Source organism: Anastrepha ludens, chromosome 6 (assembly GCF_028408465.1).
Source record: "Anastrepha ludens isolate Willacy chromosome 6, idAnaLude1.1, whole genome shotgun sequence".
NCBI classification, from domain to species: domain Eukaryota; kingdom Metazoa; phylum Arthropoda; class Insecta; order Diptera; family Tephritidae; genus Anastrepha; species Anastrepha ludens.
Window position 1 is genome coordinate 4,973,086 of NC_071502.1, and position 18,069 is coordinate 4,991,154.

General features: G+C 37.1%; 1 protein-coding gene across 2 annotated transcripts in view; it reads right to left on the bottom strand.

Annotated features, from left to right (window-relative positions):
* The window catches only part of LOC128866683 (gamma-1-syntrophin), a 157,645-nt gene that overhangs the window by 79,113 nt on the left and 60,463 nt on the right, over nt 1-18,069 (bottom strand). For both annotated transcript variants that reach the window (XM_054107588.1, XM_054107587.1), the window contains 3 exons: nt 14,050-14,114; nt 7,324-7,473; nt 2,516-2,801 (listed from right to left, as the gene is read on the bottom strand). In XM_054107588.1, the coding sequence (XP_053963563.1) occupies nt 2,516-2,801; nt 7,324-7,473; nt 14,050-14,109 (496 nt within the window). In that variant the 5' untranslated portion in view covers nt 14,110-14,114. The remainder of the gene's footprint in view (nt 1-2,515; nt 2,802-7,323; nt 7,474-14,049; nt 14,115-18,069) is intronic.

The following is an 18,069-nucleotide window of genomic DNA, read 5'->3' on the forward strand; positions in this document are numbered from 1 at the left end:
TAGATAGATGACAGCACACGATGCTAATACCAACTTCGCTCAGGAACGCCCTCTGCTATCAAACTCGGGTACTTATTGAACCGCCCTCGTATGTATAAGTATACCAACGTGTTGGATACTTTGTTGTTACAAGCGACACGTCACTCGGGGTTGTCTTCAAACATTTTTTAGATTTTTTTAGCCGATGTCGAATTGAGATTTTGTGGTCGAACATAGCCGAAGGCGAGATAGGTACGTAAATACGTAATGCTTCTTGCTAAACATTTTGTTCATTTACTATTTTTTTGCATTCATGGTGAAAATAATTTTATAGATGTGGTCCCAGGATGATTACTAGGTTTGTCCAATAACTATTCTGAAAAGTAGAATTGTGAGGGATCTGCGGCTGCCATGTCACGGAAGTATTCACAAGCTGAAATCTGTACGATACTTTCACACACATTCACACACTCGTCAAATCTGTCGTTGTTCAGACGGCAACCAAGTAACATTTTGTTAATTTTTTTCATCACTAATATATTTTTAGGTCGATTCGTTACCCGGACTACGTCAGCTTATTCGCTGATTCTGTCAAATTTGCTGCGAGCCGACTAACGGTTTGATATTGGCCGCACCATTAAACATATTTTCATCATGGATATGGGCAATATTAAACCGTTACTCACCTCTAAGCGAATTCAACAGAATCAGCTGGTAGGCTGACGAAATAGGAGATGCGTTTACAAAAAGCTGAGATATACGGAGAAAATCAACACAGTCCTCAGCCATGTTGCTTCGTTGCCTTCTGAAGTGGGACTGGTCGGACGATTGTGTGAATACGCGTGAAACGAGCAGTTTGCTCGCACAAGCTTGGTTTTCACCATAGTTAATGGCGAAACTTGGTAAATCTATCGTCCTTGATTTGCTTCGATTAAATGTAGCTCTAACATAGTCCAAAATTTTGATTTGGCGTAAAATTTTATTGATTATGTCTAGCAAATAAGTTTCACTATACTGCAAAAATATTGAAGCGATTCCATGTCAAATTATCGAAGTATCAGGTCAGTCCATAAGTTCGTGTGTTTTTTAAAGGTGGTTTTAAAATTAATAAAAAAGATGTTTAAAGCATTTATTAATCAATAATATATTTTCCTTAATTATTTACAATGTCTTCCCAACGTTTAGGCAAATTTTTAATTCGCTGCTCAAAAAATTGTTTGTCCTTGGAGCCAAAATACGCGTCGATATCCCTTTTTATAGCTTCTTTTGAGGAGTAGTCCTTGTTGCTCATATGGGATTGAAGTCCACGGAAAAGGTGATAATCACAAGGTGCAATATCCAGAGAGTATGGTGGACGCGGCATTAGCTCCCATTCGAGCTCGTTCAGCTTGCCTAATGTTTGCCTTGCGGAATGAGGTCTTGCGTTGTCGTGGTGAAACAAAACTTTGCGTCTATTCACTAAACACGGTCGATTTTTTTAAGTGCCTCATTCAGGTTTTGTAGCTGATGGGAATAATAATAAGCAGTTATCGCCTGGTTTGGTTCCAGAAGTTTATAATAAACAATACTGGCCATACCCCACCAAATAGACATGAGCATCTTCTTGGGGTGAAGGCCATCTCTAGGGGTCGGTTCTGGTGTTTCATCTTTATCTAACCATTGGCGTTTGCGAACAGGATTATTGTAAAGGACCCATTTTTCAGCACCAGTAACGATACGCTTCAAAAAACTTTAATTTTCAAGCCGTTGCAGCAGCTGAGAACACACATTCACTCTCTGCTGAAGGTTAGCGACGGAAAGTCTATGCGGAACCCGTTTTCCCAGCTTTGAAACCTTTCCCAACTGAACCAGGTGCCTGTGAACTGTTCCATGCGATGAATTCAACCTCTGAACTATCATATCGACTGTCAAATTTGTCTCAGCTTCCACGAGTTCGAGCAAGGCGCCGGAGTTAAAGACTTCCGCGAAAAATTTTTTGTATGCAAAAATCGTGCAAGAGTGCAATTATGGGTAAAATACGCACGAACTTATGGACTGACCTGATATTTTGGACATTTTTCTGGAAATTTGCTTATTTGTGGGCCTAAGAAGTAAACTGGAAAAATATTTAAATAAATTTAATAATTTTCAGGTTTATTCAGGGAGGAGTTTTTTAAAAAGAAATATCTTGGGATATTTTCAACATTTGTATAGTTTTTGTTGTTTTTTTGGAAAAAAATTAATTTTTTTTTTTAATTTGTGTGAAAGTGTTGGTTTTCATATTTATGAGCAACCGCTTGAGAATTAAAAAAAAATATTGAAATAAAATTATTCCAAGCAGGGTCTGTTAGATTTAGGAGAATACTTAAATAAATATAGCAAAATTTATAACGAAGTCACCTCTCAATCAAAAGTACAAATGCTTTAAGATAAAATAGCTCCATAGAAATATTCTTTTCTTTCTCTTAACCAAACGTTTATGATGTACTTTGTATTAAAACTGGTAAATATACAATAATATAACTAAATTTCATAAGTTTTGTTGATGTAAACTCACGTTGCTTTTGCAGGAATGGCGTCGCAGCTCGATAATGCTTCACCGTCAGCACAACGATATCGCCGGCATTGCGCAGTATATTAACCGCATCATCGTGGGGACATGCTGTGATATATTCGCCATTCACCTTAATTATCGCATCGCCAACAAATAGTTGTCCGGTTATGTCCGCCGCCTGATCCTTGTAGATGCGCGATATTAAAATAGGCAATTTATGCTCGGCGCCGCCTTTTATGCTCAGCCCAAGGCCGCCTTGCTTTTGACGGGTAATCTGCACCATGCGCTCCTAAAGTCAAGTAAAGAGCCAGAAGAAAAAAGATAAAGTATTAAATGAAGTGAAATATAAGCAAAGAAAATGAGAAAAATTAAAAAAAAAATGTTATTTCTACGGCCTAGCGAGAAATTAATGTGTTGGTACCTTTTACATTTTACAAACACACAAATGTGCCAAGTCCACAGTTTTCGTTCGTTTTAATGAAGCCTCCAAAAAGTCTCATTACTCGCATACATTCGCACATATGTATGTATATATCTATGCTTGTTCACTTTTTTCAAACTTTAAACCTTGACCCTCTGCCCACCAATCCTTTAATTTCAATAAACGTTGCCCATGGCATTCAAAAATTACCATAACTCACTTTTACTTTATCACCAAAAATTATTTCATTCGCTTGTGTCATTTGCGATATTCCACTTGTCAGTTGTTTATTAATAAATTTAAGCATTCAATTTTAAAGCCACTGCTGTAGTGGAGCACACATCAATTTTTGTAGTATTTTAATTTGGTATGCAGCCGCATAGTTTTTCTCAATTATCCATGTCCCAGGCCATTACATTTGTCAAACTGGTTCGCATTTCCCCTCAAGGACATTGTCATGTTCTACATGCAATCGAACACTTAATTGTACAATATTTAATATCAGTCCGATCTTCGTGCTATTGTGGTGCTGCCCAACATTTATTTTATGACAACTAACAACTGAATATGCATGCAAACCCACTCTAATGCGTACCCTGCAGTCAAATCTACTGGGTTTCAACTACTTTACCAGCAGTTTGCTTCGCAGCTCAACTAGTCGGCTTCTGTGTTGTTGTTTTATGTACTTTAGTTCATATTAAAATCAAATTAAAGGTTTTTCCAATAACAGGATCTATTTAGATTAGAGTAGAGATGATTAACGATTTTTTATGGCCGAAATTGGATGATATTGCTCTGGACAACGTTTATTTGCAACAAGACGGCGCTACGTGCCACACAAGCAACGAAACCACTGATATTTTACGGGAAGAGTTTCCGGGCCGAGTTATCTCTCGAAGAGGTGACCACAATTAGTCACCGAGATCTTGTGTTTTAACACCTTGTGACTTTTTTCTTTGGGGCCACGTGAAAGAGAAGGTCTACACCAACAGTCCTGGGTCGATTCAAGATCTCAAAGATGGAATTCGTGGGGCTATTGAGGACTTAGGGCAGCCACTTTGCAATTCGGTTATGGAAAATTTCATGAAAAGGATATTGTCCTGTAAGCGTGGTCGTGGTGATCATTTGCCTGATGTTATTTTCCACTATTAACGGCATACCTTCCTCTTTATAATGAAATAAACATCGATCATTTATATTAAAAAATACCACTTTTCATTGGAATATCAAAAAACACTTCTTATTAGATAACCCTATACTTAAAATGGCATAATAATAAATAACATAACATATGACTATAACATAAGCTTTCAGTTCGCAGCATAATAAATAAACAGATTATTTTGGCACATAGCCAATTTTTTTTTTATTTCGTTTTTTTTGTTCTTCAACATTGCTTATTCAAAAGCTAATCTTAAAATGAAAATATTAGGTTGAGGAATAAGTTCGTAGCGTTTTTACCGAAGACTTTTCTTAAAAAAAACGATAATTATATCAATAAGTTAATCAGTTATAAAGGGTGGTTAAATTTTAAGGGCCGATGTTGAATGTAAACCACACCTAAACATCAAGTTTTTTTCTGCATTTCATTTGACATTTTTTAATTTAAGACTAATTCAATTTGAACCATGGAAAGATACACAATAGAGCAACGCGTTAAAGTTATTCTGGCTTATTATGAAAACAGGCGTTCAAATCAACAGGCGTTCCAAAGAAAATCATCTTCAGCGATGAGGCACATTTTCACCTCAGTGGATTCGTCAATAAGCAGAATTGCCGCATTTTGGCGAATGATAATCCAAAAGTGATTGCCGAAAAATGCACCCACAAAGAATGACTGTTTGGTGCGGTTTATGGGCCGGCGGCATCATTCGGACGTATTTTTTCCAAAATGAGGCCGGTCAGGCAGTTACTGTGAATAGTGTTCGCTATCGTTCAAGAGCTAAAGGATGAGATAACTCGGCACATTAACGGTATATAACCTCAATTATGCCTCAGCGCCATCGAGAATTTGGACCATCGGATGGAGGTATGTCGCCGAGGTCACGGCGGCCATTCTCATAATAAAGAGAAATGACGATAATTTACTAAAAAAATTGTATTTTATTCAAAATCAAAACCGACCCTTGAAACTTAACCACCCTTTACCTCCAAATCGCTCAGACCAGACCTCAAGCTAACGTCAAAATAGATTAACATGCAACGACAGCACGCCTGGAGACTAACGGCAGTCATAACTGGCTTTTGGTTTGTCGGAGGAGAAGCACCCAAAATCGGCAACCTTACAACACATGCATTCACAGTGATAAACAACCAGAGAAAAGGGAAATAATCTTCCATTTCCTCTGTGAATGAACTGTCCTATAGAAAGACAGAATATTAACCCTGGGCAAACCGCTGTTCGAAAGTCTCGAAAAACTGTCTGGCTTAGATGTCAACAACCTAATAAGGTTCTTAAACTGCACAGACTGGATATAATCATACTGTAAATAACCGTTAAACAAGTTGGTAGGATGTGGCAACAAAATGATGCGGAAGCGCTAGTTGGATTCTGGATCAATCACTACTTTAATGGTCTGGCACCTCTACTTTGAGCTCTACACGGAGTATTTACGTTGTGGAGTTTAGTTTTGTTTTGTTTTTTGCTTCCTTTATTAATTACATGCGTTTTATAACACTAAGTTATTCTTTTTACTGCTTGGATTTCATAATATTAATCGTTATCAATTTTACATTTTGGTTGAGTATTTGTGTGAGTTTGCAATTTATGCTTTATGAGTAGGTTTACATTTTTTCTGGTTACCAGCTGAGTTGGTGTTGGTCGTTAGAGCCGACTAGAGTTTGCACTTTCTGTTGATTGAAATTGTCAGTATTTGAATGATTCGTTAAACGGAGAATATGATTTCTTCTGCGTTTGTGGATGATTTCTGCTATTGTATCGATATTGAGAGCCCGATGGATGTCTTCATTTGGGACGTACTAAGGAGCATTAGATAATGTTCTGAGTATTTGCGTTTGTAGTCATTGAATAATGTTGAAGTTAGTTTGACTTACGGTTCCCCAGATTTCCATGCCGTATGCCTAGATTGGAACGATCCCAGTTTTGTAAAGGGTGATCAGATTGGAGGTAATTTTTCCAATTGGGTTTTTTGACAGATCACGCGTGACTACTGTCAAACTAAATACATACTTTTTTTCAGTATTCATTGACATTTTATCTTGGAAAAACTTAGGCCTCAACAATCAAATACAAATCAATACAAATCGTAGAATTGTATTACGAAATTCGACGCTCTGTCAAAAGAGTAAATCGCGCGCGCTCAGGCCAACTTTACGGCCTTGTCATCGTTTGCATCGTTCAACCGTTCAGCGATGAGGCGATTTTTGGCTTAATTCCCGAAAAATAAATGAGGTTTGCGTGTCATAATGCACCTGTAAGGTCTGGGTCTGAGTTGGTTGTACAGACCGACTACCACCATAACCTAACCTGAGAGCTAATAAAGAATTAGTTAAAATAGGCGAAACAAATTCGAATCCAATTTGGGGTTAAAATTGCCAGTTTTGGTTGAGTTAAAAAAAAATAATAAAAAAGTGGCAAATGCAAATTTTAAAAAATATTTTGTTACTACAATAATAAAAAAAAAAAAAATGCAAATTTTAAAAAAAATTTTCTTATGTTATTGTATTTTTGAATATGTTGCACGACTTCATTTTTAAAAATTAGGACATAATTCAAAATTTTATTTATAACAAAATAAATGGTAAAAATATTATAAACATAATGGTATTAATAAAGCAAACAAATATATTAGAAGACTAATTGTTTTTTCATTCTCTCTAATTCTCTGGTCATTTGCCAACTGGTACACAACTAGCCCCACTCGAACTAGTATACATTTTGTCAGTTAGAGGCCAGTTCATGAACTGGAATGTTTGACGATGGCTTTTCACTGCAGATTACATAAAGTGTACGTATGTATGGTTGCATGTATGTGTAAATATGTATTCTACTTCTTGGTAAACTTCGTATTGCGTACAATTGCAGCATACAGCATCCCCTTGGGCGCTCTCACAGTATTTTAACAGAAACAACATTCAGCTCATTTCAAGTTAAATTGAGTTAGGGGTTCCTTCAAATACAGCAGGCAAATTTTTATTTTTTGTCAAAGTCAAAATAAACTGTTTATGTATATGAAGTGGTCACATAAATTGTTGGCTTAACAAATTTTTGAATTTCAACGCAATTACATAAAGTAAAGTTGAGGAAATGAGTTGGCTTTTCTTGGAGTCTCCATTGTAAGGCTTATTGTTTGGAAACATTTATTAATCTAATAAATTATTCTGTATGACTTAGTTTTTTAATTTGTAATTTGATTTGAAAATTACTTGCCTTTGACTCCATTGGTGGCCCATTGTGTTGAGGATTTGTTGGTGTGACTACCTCTAATCTTTGTAAGGTGACTAGTTCCATAGTTAAATTCAGTCTAAGTGGTTCTGGTTTACTTTTGCCATCGCTGACATTTACCATGCCAGTGCGGATCTGAAAAGAAGTTAACATAAATGCTTGAACATTTTTTTTAGGTATTATAGAAGCAAGATAAAATTAAAAAACTAAAAACTTTATTTGAAATAGTAATACGAAAAACATATTGGAGAATAATGAAGTACTCTTTCTGCAATATAGCTGAATGGGAGAATTTTTTGGCAATAAAACAAATATAATTTTTTGTAACGCACAAAATGTCAGTAAAAATAGATGCCTCGTAGAGAATAGATGATGGGTATAGAACCGTGGCGAAATTATAATAGTACCACCATAAATGCAAGTTATCACTATTTATTTATTTTTCAATTTATATATTTTTTTATAAAGTTATAAGGGTTTCAAGGGCCGATGTTGAATGTAAACCACACCTAAACGTTAAGTTTTTTTCTCCATTTCATTTGACACTTTTCAATTTCAGACTAACTCAATTTGAACCATAGAAAAATACACAGCCGAGCAATGCGTTAAAGTTATTCAGGCTTATTATGAAAACGGGCGTTCAACTCAAAATGCATATCGCACACTTCGTGATGTGGCACATTTTCACCTCAGTGGATTCGTCAATAAGTAGAATTGCCGCATTTGGGGAATGATAATCCAAGAGTGATTGCCGAAAAACCAATGCACCCACAAAGAGTGACTGTTTGGTGCGGTTTATGGGCATCATTGGGCCGTATTTTTTCCAAAATGAGGCCTGTATGACAGTTATGTTGTCTCGCCATCGTTTTGGCTTCGATCTACTAAAATATTGTGTGAGGACTATTGTCGAATAAATTAGCTTCAGAAGAATGGCATAAGGAGAAAATTGTGAAATCAGTTGCCGAATGACTTATAAATAATAAAAAATAAAAAAATTTAATAAAACCTTCCAAATTTAATCCAGCAAGATTCACATAAACAATGTTTAATCTGCAAATGCAAGTGAAATGATATCTCGACGAAAACATCCAAAACATCGATTTATCGCACTTAACTGGTCAGAGAGGCGAGAAAAGATGAGAACTTCCTTTATAACATTGTAACTGGTGGTGAATCGTGGTGTTTCCAACATGAATCTGAAACGTAGCGTCAAAGTGCCGAATGGAAGGTCCCAGACGAGCCACCACCCAAAAAATCGCATTTAGAGAAGTCAAAAATCGAGCCGATGCTCATTTGTTTTTACGATTTGAAGGGAAATATCCACAAGGAGTTCGTGCCAACGGGCCAATTCGTGAATGCTTTTTTCTATCTTGGCGTTTTGAAGCGAATACCACGAAGGAGGAAGAGACGCTTATTGCGTGATAATGCATCGTCTCATCGATCCACTTTTGTGACGGATTTTTTTGGCTAGAAATCGTATTTTAACCATCAATCACTCACCGTATTCGCCTGATATGGCTCCTCGTTTTGCGTCCGTAGAAGCCTTCCAAAAGGCTTGTGGGCTTTAAGATGTCGAAAGAACATTTCGGTCAATGACCTGAAATACTCTTCCGAAAAGCTTTTACATCATGCAAAACAGTGTATCCAGGCCAGAATAAAAAAGCTCGAAGCTATTAGAACGAAATTCCTGTAGTTTCTATTTTAGCTCAGTCTTGTTTGTTTTGGCATCACCTTGTATATTGGTTTTGGTTGTCAGCAAGTCCACAAGCAAAATCACTTCCCCATTCCCTTTTTTCATAAATATCGATTAACTCGAATTTGTAAAAAATTCACGATTTCAGCTTTCACATTTTTGGCTGCCACGATGTCATTTGTTTCATCAAAGTTAAATTAGCAGTAGAATTATTTTGGTACTAAATCAATCAGAAATTTCCCTTTAGAATGAATTTTTAATGATGGAAGAAATTTCTAATGATTGTAAAGACATTAATTTTACTTACTTCCTACACATTTTGATCGTTTGCGTGTGACAAAAAACACTTCATCGCGTGCCGTCAAGCGGGCGCTTTCTCTTCATGAGTATAAAATCATAAATCATTATATTTATGCAATTACACAGTGACAAGTAAAATGTCATAAGCACTAGGAAAAACTAAATTTCCTTAGCCTGCTGAACAACTTTTGCGATTATCTTTGTGGAATGAAAGTAATAAACTGGACTAAAATATTACTGGAGGGTTTTTCAGTGACAGAAGTAATCGAAGTTGACCGGCATCTTAGCAATCATAGCATCGCTCAGGAGCTAAAGATCGACCATAAAACAGTTTCAAACCATTTGGGCAAAAAGTGTACGCAAAAATAAACCAATTAAATATATTAGAAATTTGGCTTGATAAATGGAGGATCAAAGTTAACTCCGACAAGTCTACCCATGTCACCTTTACGTTAAGAAAAGATAACTGCCCTAGAATATTTTTAAATAATGCTGTAATATCAATGAATACCAAGGTAACATATTTAGGAATGCATTTAGATCGACGCCTTACTTGGAAATCCCATATTAAGGCCAAACAAGAGCAGCTTAAAAATAAAACCAAGCGAATGCACTGGCTGCTTGGTCGTAAATCTCAGCTTAGTTTTGAAAACAAAATAAGACTATATAAAGCTATTTTAAAGCCTGTATGGACCTACGGTATACAGCTTTGGGGAACTGCTAGCAAATCGAATATAGAAATCCTGCAACGCTACCAATCAAAAACTTTGCGTGCACTTGTTAACGCCCCTTGGTTTGTCACAAATGAAGCAATACACAAGGACTTAGATATCCCATTTGTAAAGAGTGAAATTCCAAACTTTTCTAACAGATATCTTGCACGGCTGTCAAACCATGTAAATACGAATGCTATATGCTTATTAGACTCAAGTAATGAAACAATACGACTGAAGCGTAATCATATCTTAGACTTGCCATTTCTCTAATTTTGCTGAATTAAATTATTTATTCAACACTAAATAAAAAACAAAATACATAAGTTCCTATAGAAGATAAGCAACTCATTAGTGCAATTGAAATTTAATACATTTAAGATCAAATATTAGAACAAATATCGTAATCTTATAAGTAGTATTGCATTTGTGCAAATACTACCGCTGCTATTAGATTATAAGACCTAATTTGCTGAATATCATTATATTAAGATAGATTGCAAATAAAATACTTACAAAAAAAAAAAAAAAAAAAAAAAAATAATGGATTTCTTTTTCCCCAAACTAATATATATACAACTATGAATGTATTCAAATGAATTCAATCGGTGTGAGACAACGACGATTATTATCACCTTTGCTTTTCTTTATTTATTTAAATGTCTTACAAATGAGGGAGAATCGATATTGAGAATATTTATGTGCGACTACTTTTGTATGCCGATGACATAGTTTTGTTAGCTGATAATGTAAAAAACTTACAAAAAATTACCAATAATTTATCGTTTTCAAGATAATTACAAACCGAGGCATTCGGACAAGGGAAAAATATAAGTAGTTGTCGCGGTCAAAAATTCAAACACCGATACCAGCGGACAGGAGGCAATAAATATTTCAATGCGACTAATTTTATTAAATTGTGTATTTTGAACTTATCCGAAAATCATTTATGCTTTTTTATTAAATTTTAACCACATTCGCCCGGAATATGTGGTAAGTGACATTTTTTTTGCGCTTTTTGTGAAATTATATATGACTAAGCTTTGTAGTAATAATAATCAGAGCTCAGTAGTAATAAGCGATCATTCAAGAAAAGTTCATAGATTATATCTCTATTGAAACAGGTTTAAAGCAACGGGATGACCTTTCAACTGTCATATTTAATTTCAGGCTGCACTTCGTCGCAAGGGACGTCAACAAAGGTGGTACCCAAATATGCGCTTACGCAGATGACATCGCTATTCTCTCGAGAAGTACGAACGATTTAAAAGAAATCGTTATAAAAATGAACAAAATTGGCGTGTTTATAAAGAGAACAAAACCAAATATTTCTTGAAGTCGAGGCGGCAAAATTTTCAGTTGGGAGTTTACGCTTTTGAAGCAGTCCAGCATTTTAAGTTTTTGGAGTTATGCTCGCATGTAGCTGTGATTCAATTTATGCAGTCAGGCATCGCATCAACGCCGCCAACAAAACGTATTATGCCCGCGTTAACTTGTTCAAGTCCCGGCTCTTGTTTAAAGCTACAAAGCTAACTATGTACAAGACCTTTATCTGAGCAATCTTTACGTAGGGATGTAAGTTGCGGCCCAATAAGAGTGGATGAATCTATAGAACCCGGTTAAACTCCGAACTAAACGATTTCACTCAGAACGTATTAAACATAATAATATCCAGTCCGAAGGTAAGCCTAGGGATTGTATCCTCGTTAGGAATACTATTAATGCCTTTCTGACTTGTTATTTCAGCTCACCAGACGTGACAGTAGTCCGTGTAGGAAAATCTAGTGGCCGCTGCTACTATTTGGTTTCTGCATACATGACCCACGAAAATGGAGCACCTCCTAAGGAAGTGGGGCGTTTGATGGACTCCCCTTCATTCAATAAAGAGGCCATCCTCATCGGCTGCGACGCCAACGCGGATTGGAGAAGTAGCGAGATAAATAATCAAAGTGAGTCTCTTCTTGATTTCATTATAAGTCGAAATCTCCTTATTAGGAAAAGGGCAACACCCTACGTTTGTATTTCCAGCATCGGAAACATCAAACTCGACTAATTCGCCTGTCATTAGGGCTGATAATTGGAAGGTTTCTCAGAGAAATTCTTTTTCAGATAACAGGTTGATTCTTTTCGAAATCAAATTCAGACGAGAAACCATATCTCTCCACAGAAACCCTAAAATAACCAACTGGCCTCTGTTCAATAGGGTTTTCAATAATAAATTGAACAGGAAAACTTTTTCCTACTCATCCACTAATCAACTGGACAAGCAGGTGGAACAGTTGCAGCGATCCTATCAGACGGCCTTCAAAGTGTTTTTTCCAGTATCTTTTATCAAGAAAGACTTTCCTTCCTGGAGGAGCAAGACGCTGTCCGACTTGAAAAAGAAGGTTAGGAGGGTTTTTAACGACTGCTACCAAATTTAAAACTTTAAGAATTACCTTGTAATTTTGAATGAATACAAAAAAGCCATTAAATATCGAAACGCAACTCCTCGAAGGAGTACTGTGAGTCCATTGAATCCGTGAAGGATTCTGCCAGGCTAAGCAAGACCACTGCTACAGAACTCGTGTAAAAAGGGAGGACAGGGAGTGGGTTGAATCTGCAGAATAATCTTTGACTATTCTGGTGAATAATCATTTTCCGGAAAATTCTATTACCCCACGTGACATTGTCGATACGAGTCGACAGGTACGGCTACTCGATGTATCCCTGGAATCTATCCCGTCAGTTGACGAAATTACGTGGGCAATAAATAGTTTGTCTCCTTTTAAATCTCCTGGTTCTGATGATATCTTGCCCGTGATGATTCAGAAAAAAAGTACCTCGGAGGAACCACCGGAAGAAATCTACTTGGCGTGCATCGCTCTTAATCACGTTCCCGCCAACTGGAAGAAGGGTCACAACTCGGCCAAGGCTTTAGGCCTATAAGTCTTACCTCATTTATCCTAAAAGTGTTTGAAAGATTTATTGATTATCATATCCGACAGCGCATCGAATCCAAATTATCTCCAGTGCAACATGCTTATCTCAATCTCAATTATCTCAGGAGCATATAAAACTTGCCCCAGTGCTGCCTTGAATTTCCTTTCCGACTTTTCCGTCATTTCCATTGCAGCTCAAAGTGCAATCAGGTTAAATGAGATTGACCTCTGGAGGCAAGCTTGTACCTCTGTCTTCACTGACGGTGCCAAAATGGACTCGGGAGTCGGAGCAGGGGTTTTCTCTAAATCAGCTAATTTATCACTGGACGATAGGCACTCACGCGGAAAAGCTAGGGTTACCATTTAACCCCCATTGCAGAAGCTGCGGGGACCTTTCAGAGAAGGAGACTGTAGAGCATTTTCTCTGCAAATGTCCCGGTTTGGCAGCTAGACGACTAAGATCACTGGGCGCTCCTTTCTTCGACACCCTGGGGCAGTGCGCCAGCCTAAACTCAATTAATTTCCTCCATTATATCAACAGCTTTGGCTGGCTGTAGATACCTGCATGTTGGAGGTCTCATAATGGTATTAAAACGGCGCTTTAGTGCCGGCACTTCAACCATTTCACCAACTAACTACCAAACATAATAAAAAACGAAAAAACAAATTTAAATAAAGATTTCAGGAAAATCTTGAAATGTTTTATGAATTTATAGTTATATTGAATTTTTTTGCATTAAATTTGATTGTTTCAGTGTGAAAATATACTAAAAAATATATTTTTATTAACTTTTAGCATTTTAACTACGGTGGATCTTCTTCATAGGGTTTTTTTGGCTGTTTATGGTCTTGAATAGCGAACTAGTTTGAATAAGATAAATTAACTTTGCTAAAATCTTTTGTAGTTTTCTTAAGTGTGCAGTAGTTCGGAAAGTTTTGCCACAGACCTTGTAGCTAATATGTCAGCTAAAACGAAATATTTCATATTAATATTTGAAACTCTGGATTTCCACCGTCAGCTGTAACCTGCTATCTAATGAGCTTATAACTATTAAAAATGGGTGCGCATAGGAGTAGAGCTTACCTTCAGATTTTGATCAACCTTTTCCTCAATAGGGGTTGCCATTTTAGCGTTGATCTTCATATTTTCTGCAATAAAAAAATAAATTGAGAATTAAAGAGGAACTCCAAACTTCTGTGTGAAAAATAATTTAATACTCTCAAGCATAGCAATCCCAGCTTCAGGGAATTCAGTGCGTCTTATCTCTGATCTAAATTTATTGCGTATAACAAAACAATGACACAAAATCGCTTCTAAACTGTTTAAACTGAAATCGGTAAATGCCAATTAAAAAATCAATAAACGAAACTTTGTCGCTGCTTGTGCAGTATAACGCAAATGGATCTACATACATTAGGGTGCCACCTTCAAAAATTGAGTTTTTATAAATAAAATTTTTGTAAATAAGAAAATATAAATTTGAAAATATTTTTTCTAAAAAGCCAGAAAAATTGTATTAATTTTTTTATAAATGTTAATATTTACATGAGCTGTGACGATTTAAAAATACCTTCAAAAACACCTTGGAGCTTTTTTTAAAGGGTGGTTCAGTTTTAAGGGCCGGTGTTGATTTTGAATAAAATACAATTTCTTTGGAAATTATCATCATTTCTCTTTATTATGATAATACTGGTAAAGCTCAATTAAGAATGGAGCAAAATATTGGCCAAATGGCCGCCGCGGCCTCAGCGGCACACCTCCATCCGATGGTCCAAATTTTCGATGACGGTAAGGCATAATTCAGGTTCTATGTCGTTAATGTGCCGAATCATCTCATCCTTTAGGTCTTGAGTTGTTGCTGGCTTATCGACGTACACCTTTTCTCTCAAATAACCCCAAGGAAAGAAGTCCAACGGCGTCAAATCACATGATCTTGGCGGCCACTTGACATCGGCGCGACGTGAGATTATTCGGCCATCAAATTTTTCGCGCAAAAGAACCATTGTTTCGTTAGCTGTGTGACAAGTGGCACTGTCCTGTTGAAACCACATATCGTCCACATCAATATCTTCGAATTCGGGTCATAAAAAGTTCATTATCATCTCACGATAGCGAACACTATTCACAGTAACTGCCTGACCGGCCTCATTTTGGAAAAAATACGGCCCAATGGTACCGCCGGCACGTAAGCTGCACCAAACAGTCACTCTTTGTGGGTGCATTGGGTTTTCGGCAATCACTCTCGCATTATCATTCGCCCAAATGCGGTAATTCTGTTTATTGACGAAACCACTGAGGTGAAATTGTACGCACATATGGACGATTAAATTTACCGAAATAACGCCCGTTTTCATAATAAGCCTGAAAAACTTCAACGCGTTGCTCGATTATATGTCTTTCCATGGTTCAAATTGAGTGGGTCTTAAATTAAAAAATGTCAAATGAATTGCAGAAAAAAACCTGACGTTTAGGTGTGGTTTACATTCAACATCGGCCCTTAAAATTTAACCTCCCTTTATTTAAAAAATAAAAATTTGAAAATATTTTTTCTGAAAAATCATCTCAGTTGATAAAAGCGATTCAGCTCAAAAGATCTGCACACAATTTTTTAAAAATTTTAGCAACGGTTTCGAAATGATGAGGCTTTTGCGGATACTTTGAAATCGGTCCCCCTCACGTAATTCCTAATATTTTTCCAAAATGTTTGGCGGAAGTTTTGAAATATAATAAATTTCATGACTCCGTTGGAAAACTAGTACTATTGTTCTTTTGCATGGTGGACCCTAATGCACATATATTTAGCTTCATAGTTTAATCCTTTATACGAGTATATTTAAACAATACGCTTAAACACACATACAATGCTAGTTTCCACTTGGAAATGGCAGCAGCAACACCAGCACCGAAAACATAGCAACACTAATCACTAACCACCTACAATTAATTAAACAGGCTTAAAACAAAACGCCCAGCAACAATGTAGCTGATAAAAGCTTACAGACAAGCGTGGCTGTCAGTCTCTCAGTCAGTTGAGCAAGGCTATTGACAACAAGCACAAAAGGCTTGATAGATAGGCTAACAGTCAGTCAACCAGTTACTGCTGCGGCTGACATTCGCCGCCAATTGCTGCTTACTCTTGCTTACGCGGCGATTTTATTGCCGTGTGCACTGGCGCATAAACTACACCATTGTATCCCTGCTGAAATACGTAGCGAACTTCTGACAAGCTGACGAGTTTTGTGGTCGAGTCGACCACAGTGGTTAAATAATGCTTTAAGAAGCGCAAAAGTGCAGACAACAGCTCCTATTTTGCTCTGCCGGCACTAGCAGTAAACATAGGCAACAAACAAAGATGCAAAACAAAATAACATTGCGAAGACTAAATCGCTAAATCAACAAAAACAAAAATGTAAGTCTAAATAACAAGCGATGGTGCGTATACGCCCTGTGGGTCGCGCCAACATAGCTACGTGTGTGCTAGTGCCACAGCCTTTGTTTGGGCTTGCTCTCTGTTGTTGGCAGTTGAATGTTTCAAAACAGTGAAAGAAATCAATTAATTTAATAAAAGCAACGCACCATCGAAGCGCAACGAAATCAGATCAGATCGCACACAACCTGACTGCTGGCGGGGTTAAGCGGTGGCCCGCGGCAATAGACACCAATGTGGTGCCAAGGTAGTTGGCAAGTAACGCGTGCCAATAAACTTGAAGATGCGCCGACCGCACTTGTGGCGCGAGTTGTCTTAGCTCAGAGGAAGTGTTGGCGTGTATGTGCGTTAAATTCGAGTCGTTAAACGCAGTTAACAAGGCTTGACTGCGAGTGTCGTTTAAAGAGTTCAAAGGTTTCGGTAAACTGGAGATTGAATTGAGTCAATAAAATTATATAAAAGCTGAAAAAGAGTCCTGGCGTATTTTATATACATGAAGAAATGTCAATGAATACTGAAAAATTTTTGTAATTAAATATAGGGCGGCCCATGCTTTTTGAATCGGCTATAAAAAAAAAACAAAACTAATCAATATTTTTTCAAACTTTTTTTTTTTATTTTGAAGATTGAACATTGTCATTTATGAATGAAAAATACTATTGTTCAAATGACTGCCACGACTGGCTTTACAGCAGGCCATTCGATCAACCCAATTTTTAAGCACATTTTCGATTGTTTGGGCTCCAATTTCATGAATGGCAACTTCGATTTCGTGTTTAAAGCATCAATCGTCTCTGGATGGTTCGCATAGCATTTGTCCTTAACGGCTCCCCACACAAAATAGTCCAACGGGCTTAAATCACAGCTCCGAGGCGGCCAATTGATATCGATATTCAAAAACGGTAGCCAAAAGTTCGAGTGCAACTTTGACAGTGTGACAATTTGCACAGTCCTGCTGAAACCAAATGTCGTCCATGTCATCCTCTTCAATTTTTGGAAACAACTCGTTGAGCCTGTCACGGTAACGTTCGCCATTTACTGTAACCTTGGCTCCTCGCTCATTTTCGAAAAAAAATGGCCCGATGATGCCGCCAGACCAAAAACCGCACCAAACAGTGACTCGTTGTGGATGCATTTGCTTCTCTACAGTAACGCGTGGATTTTCTGAGCCCCAAATCCGAAAATTTTGCTTATTGACGTAGCCACCGATGTGAAAATCAGAAAATTAAGCCCCATCAGATCGGGTGTACTAAGCAGCCAATTTAAATGTCTGGAGTAGGAAATCCCTCTGTCCGAAAATTGAAGTTTCAAAACTTCCTGTTTTGTGTGAACTGCACCGTGACAACGTGCAAAAACGTGGGTTTGGATACAACTCCGCGAATTGTAAAGATATCAGTAGAAGTAATAGGTCTATTTATAAGTTCGTGCGGTTTTACAACAGATGGCGTAACTTGATTATTATTCCATCGATCCACATTTCCAAACATTCATTGGAGAGCTACTGTCGTAAGGCACAAACGTCAGTATAAGTTTTTTATTTGAAGCGTAAACAACAATATTTTTACCACACTTGAAAATGTCGAATTTCGTGCCAAATAATGTGTTTTTGCGGGGAATTCTTCTTCATTATTTTAATATGAAGAAAAAAGCAGCCGAAAGTCGTCGTATCTTGGTGG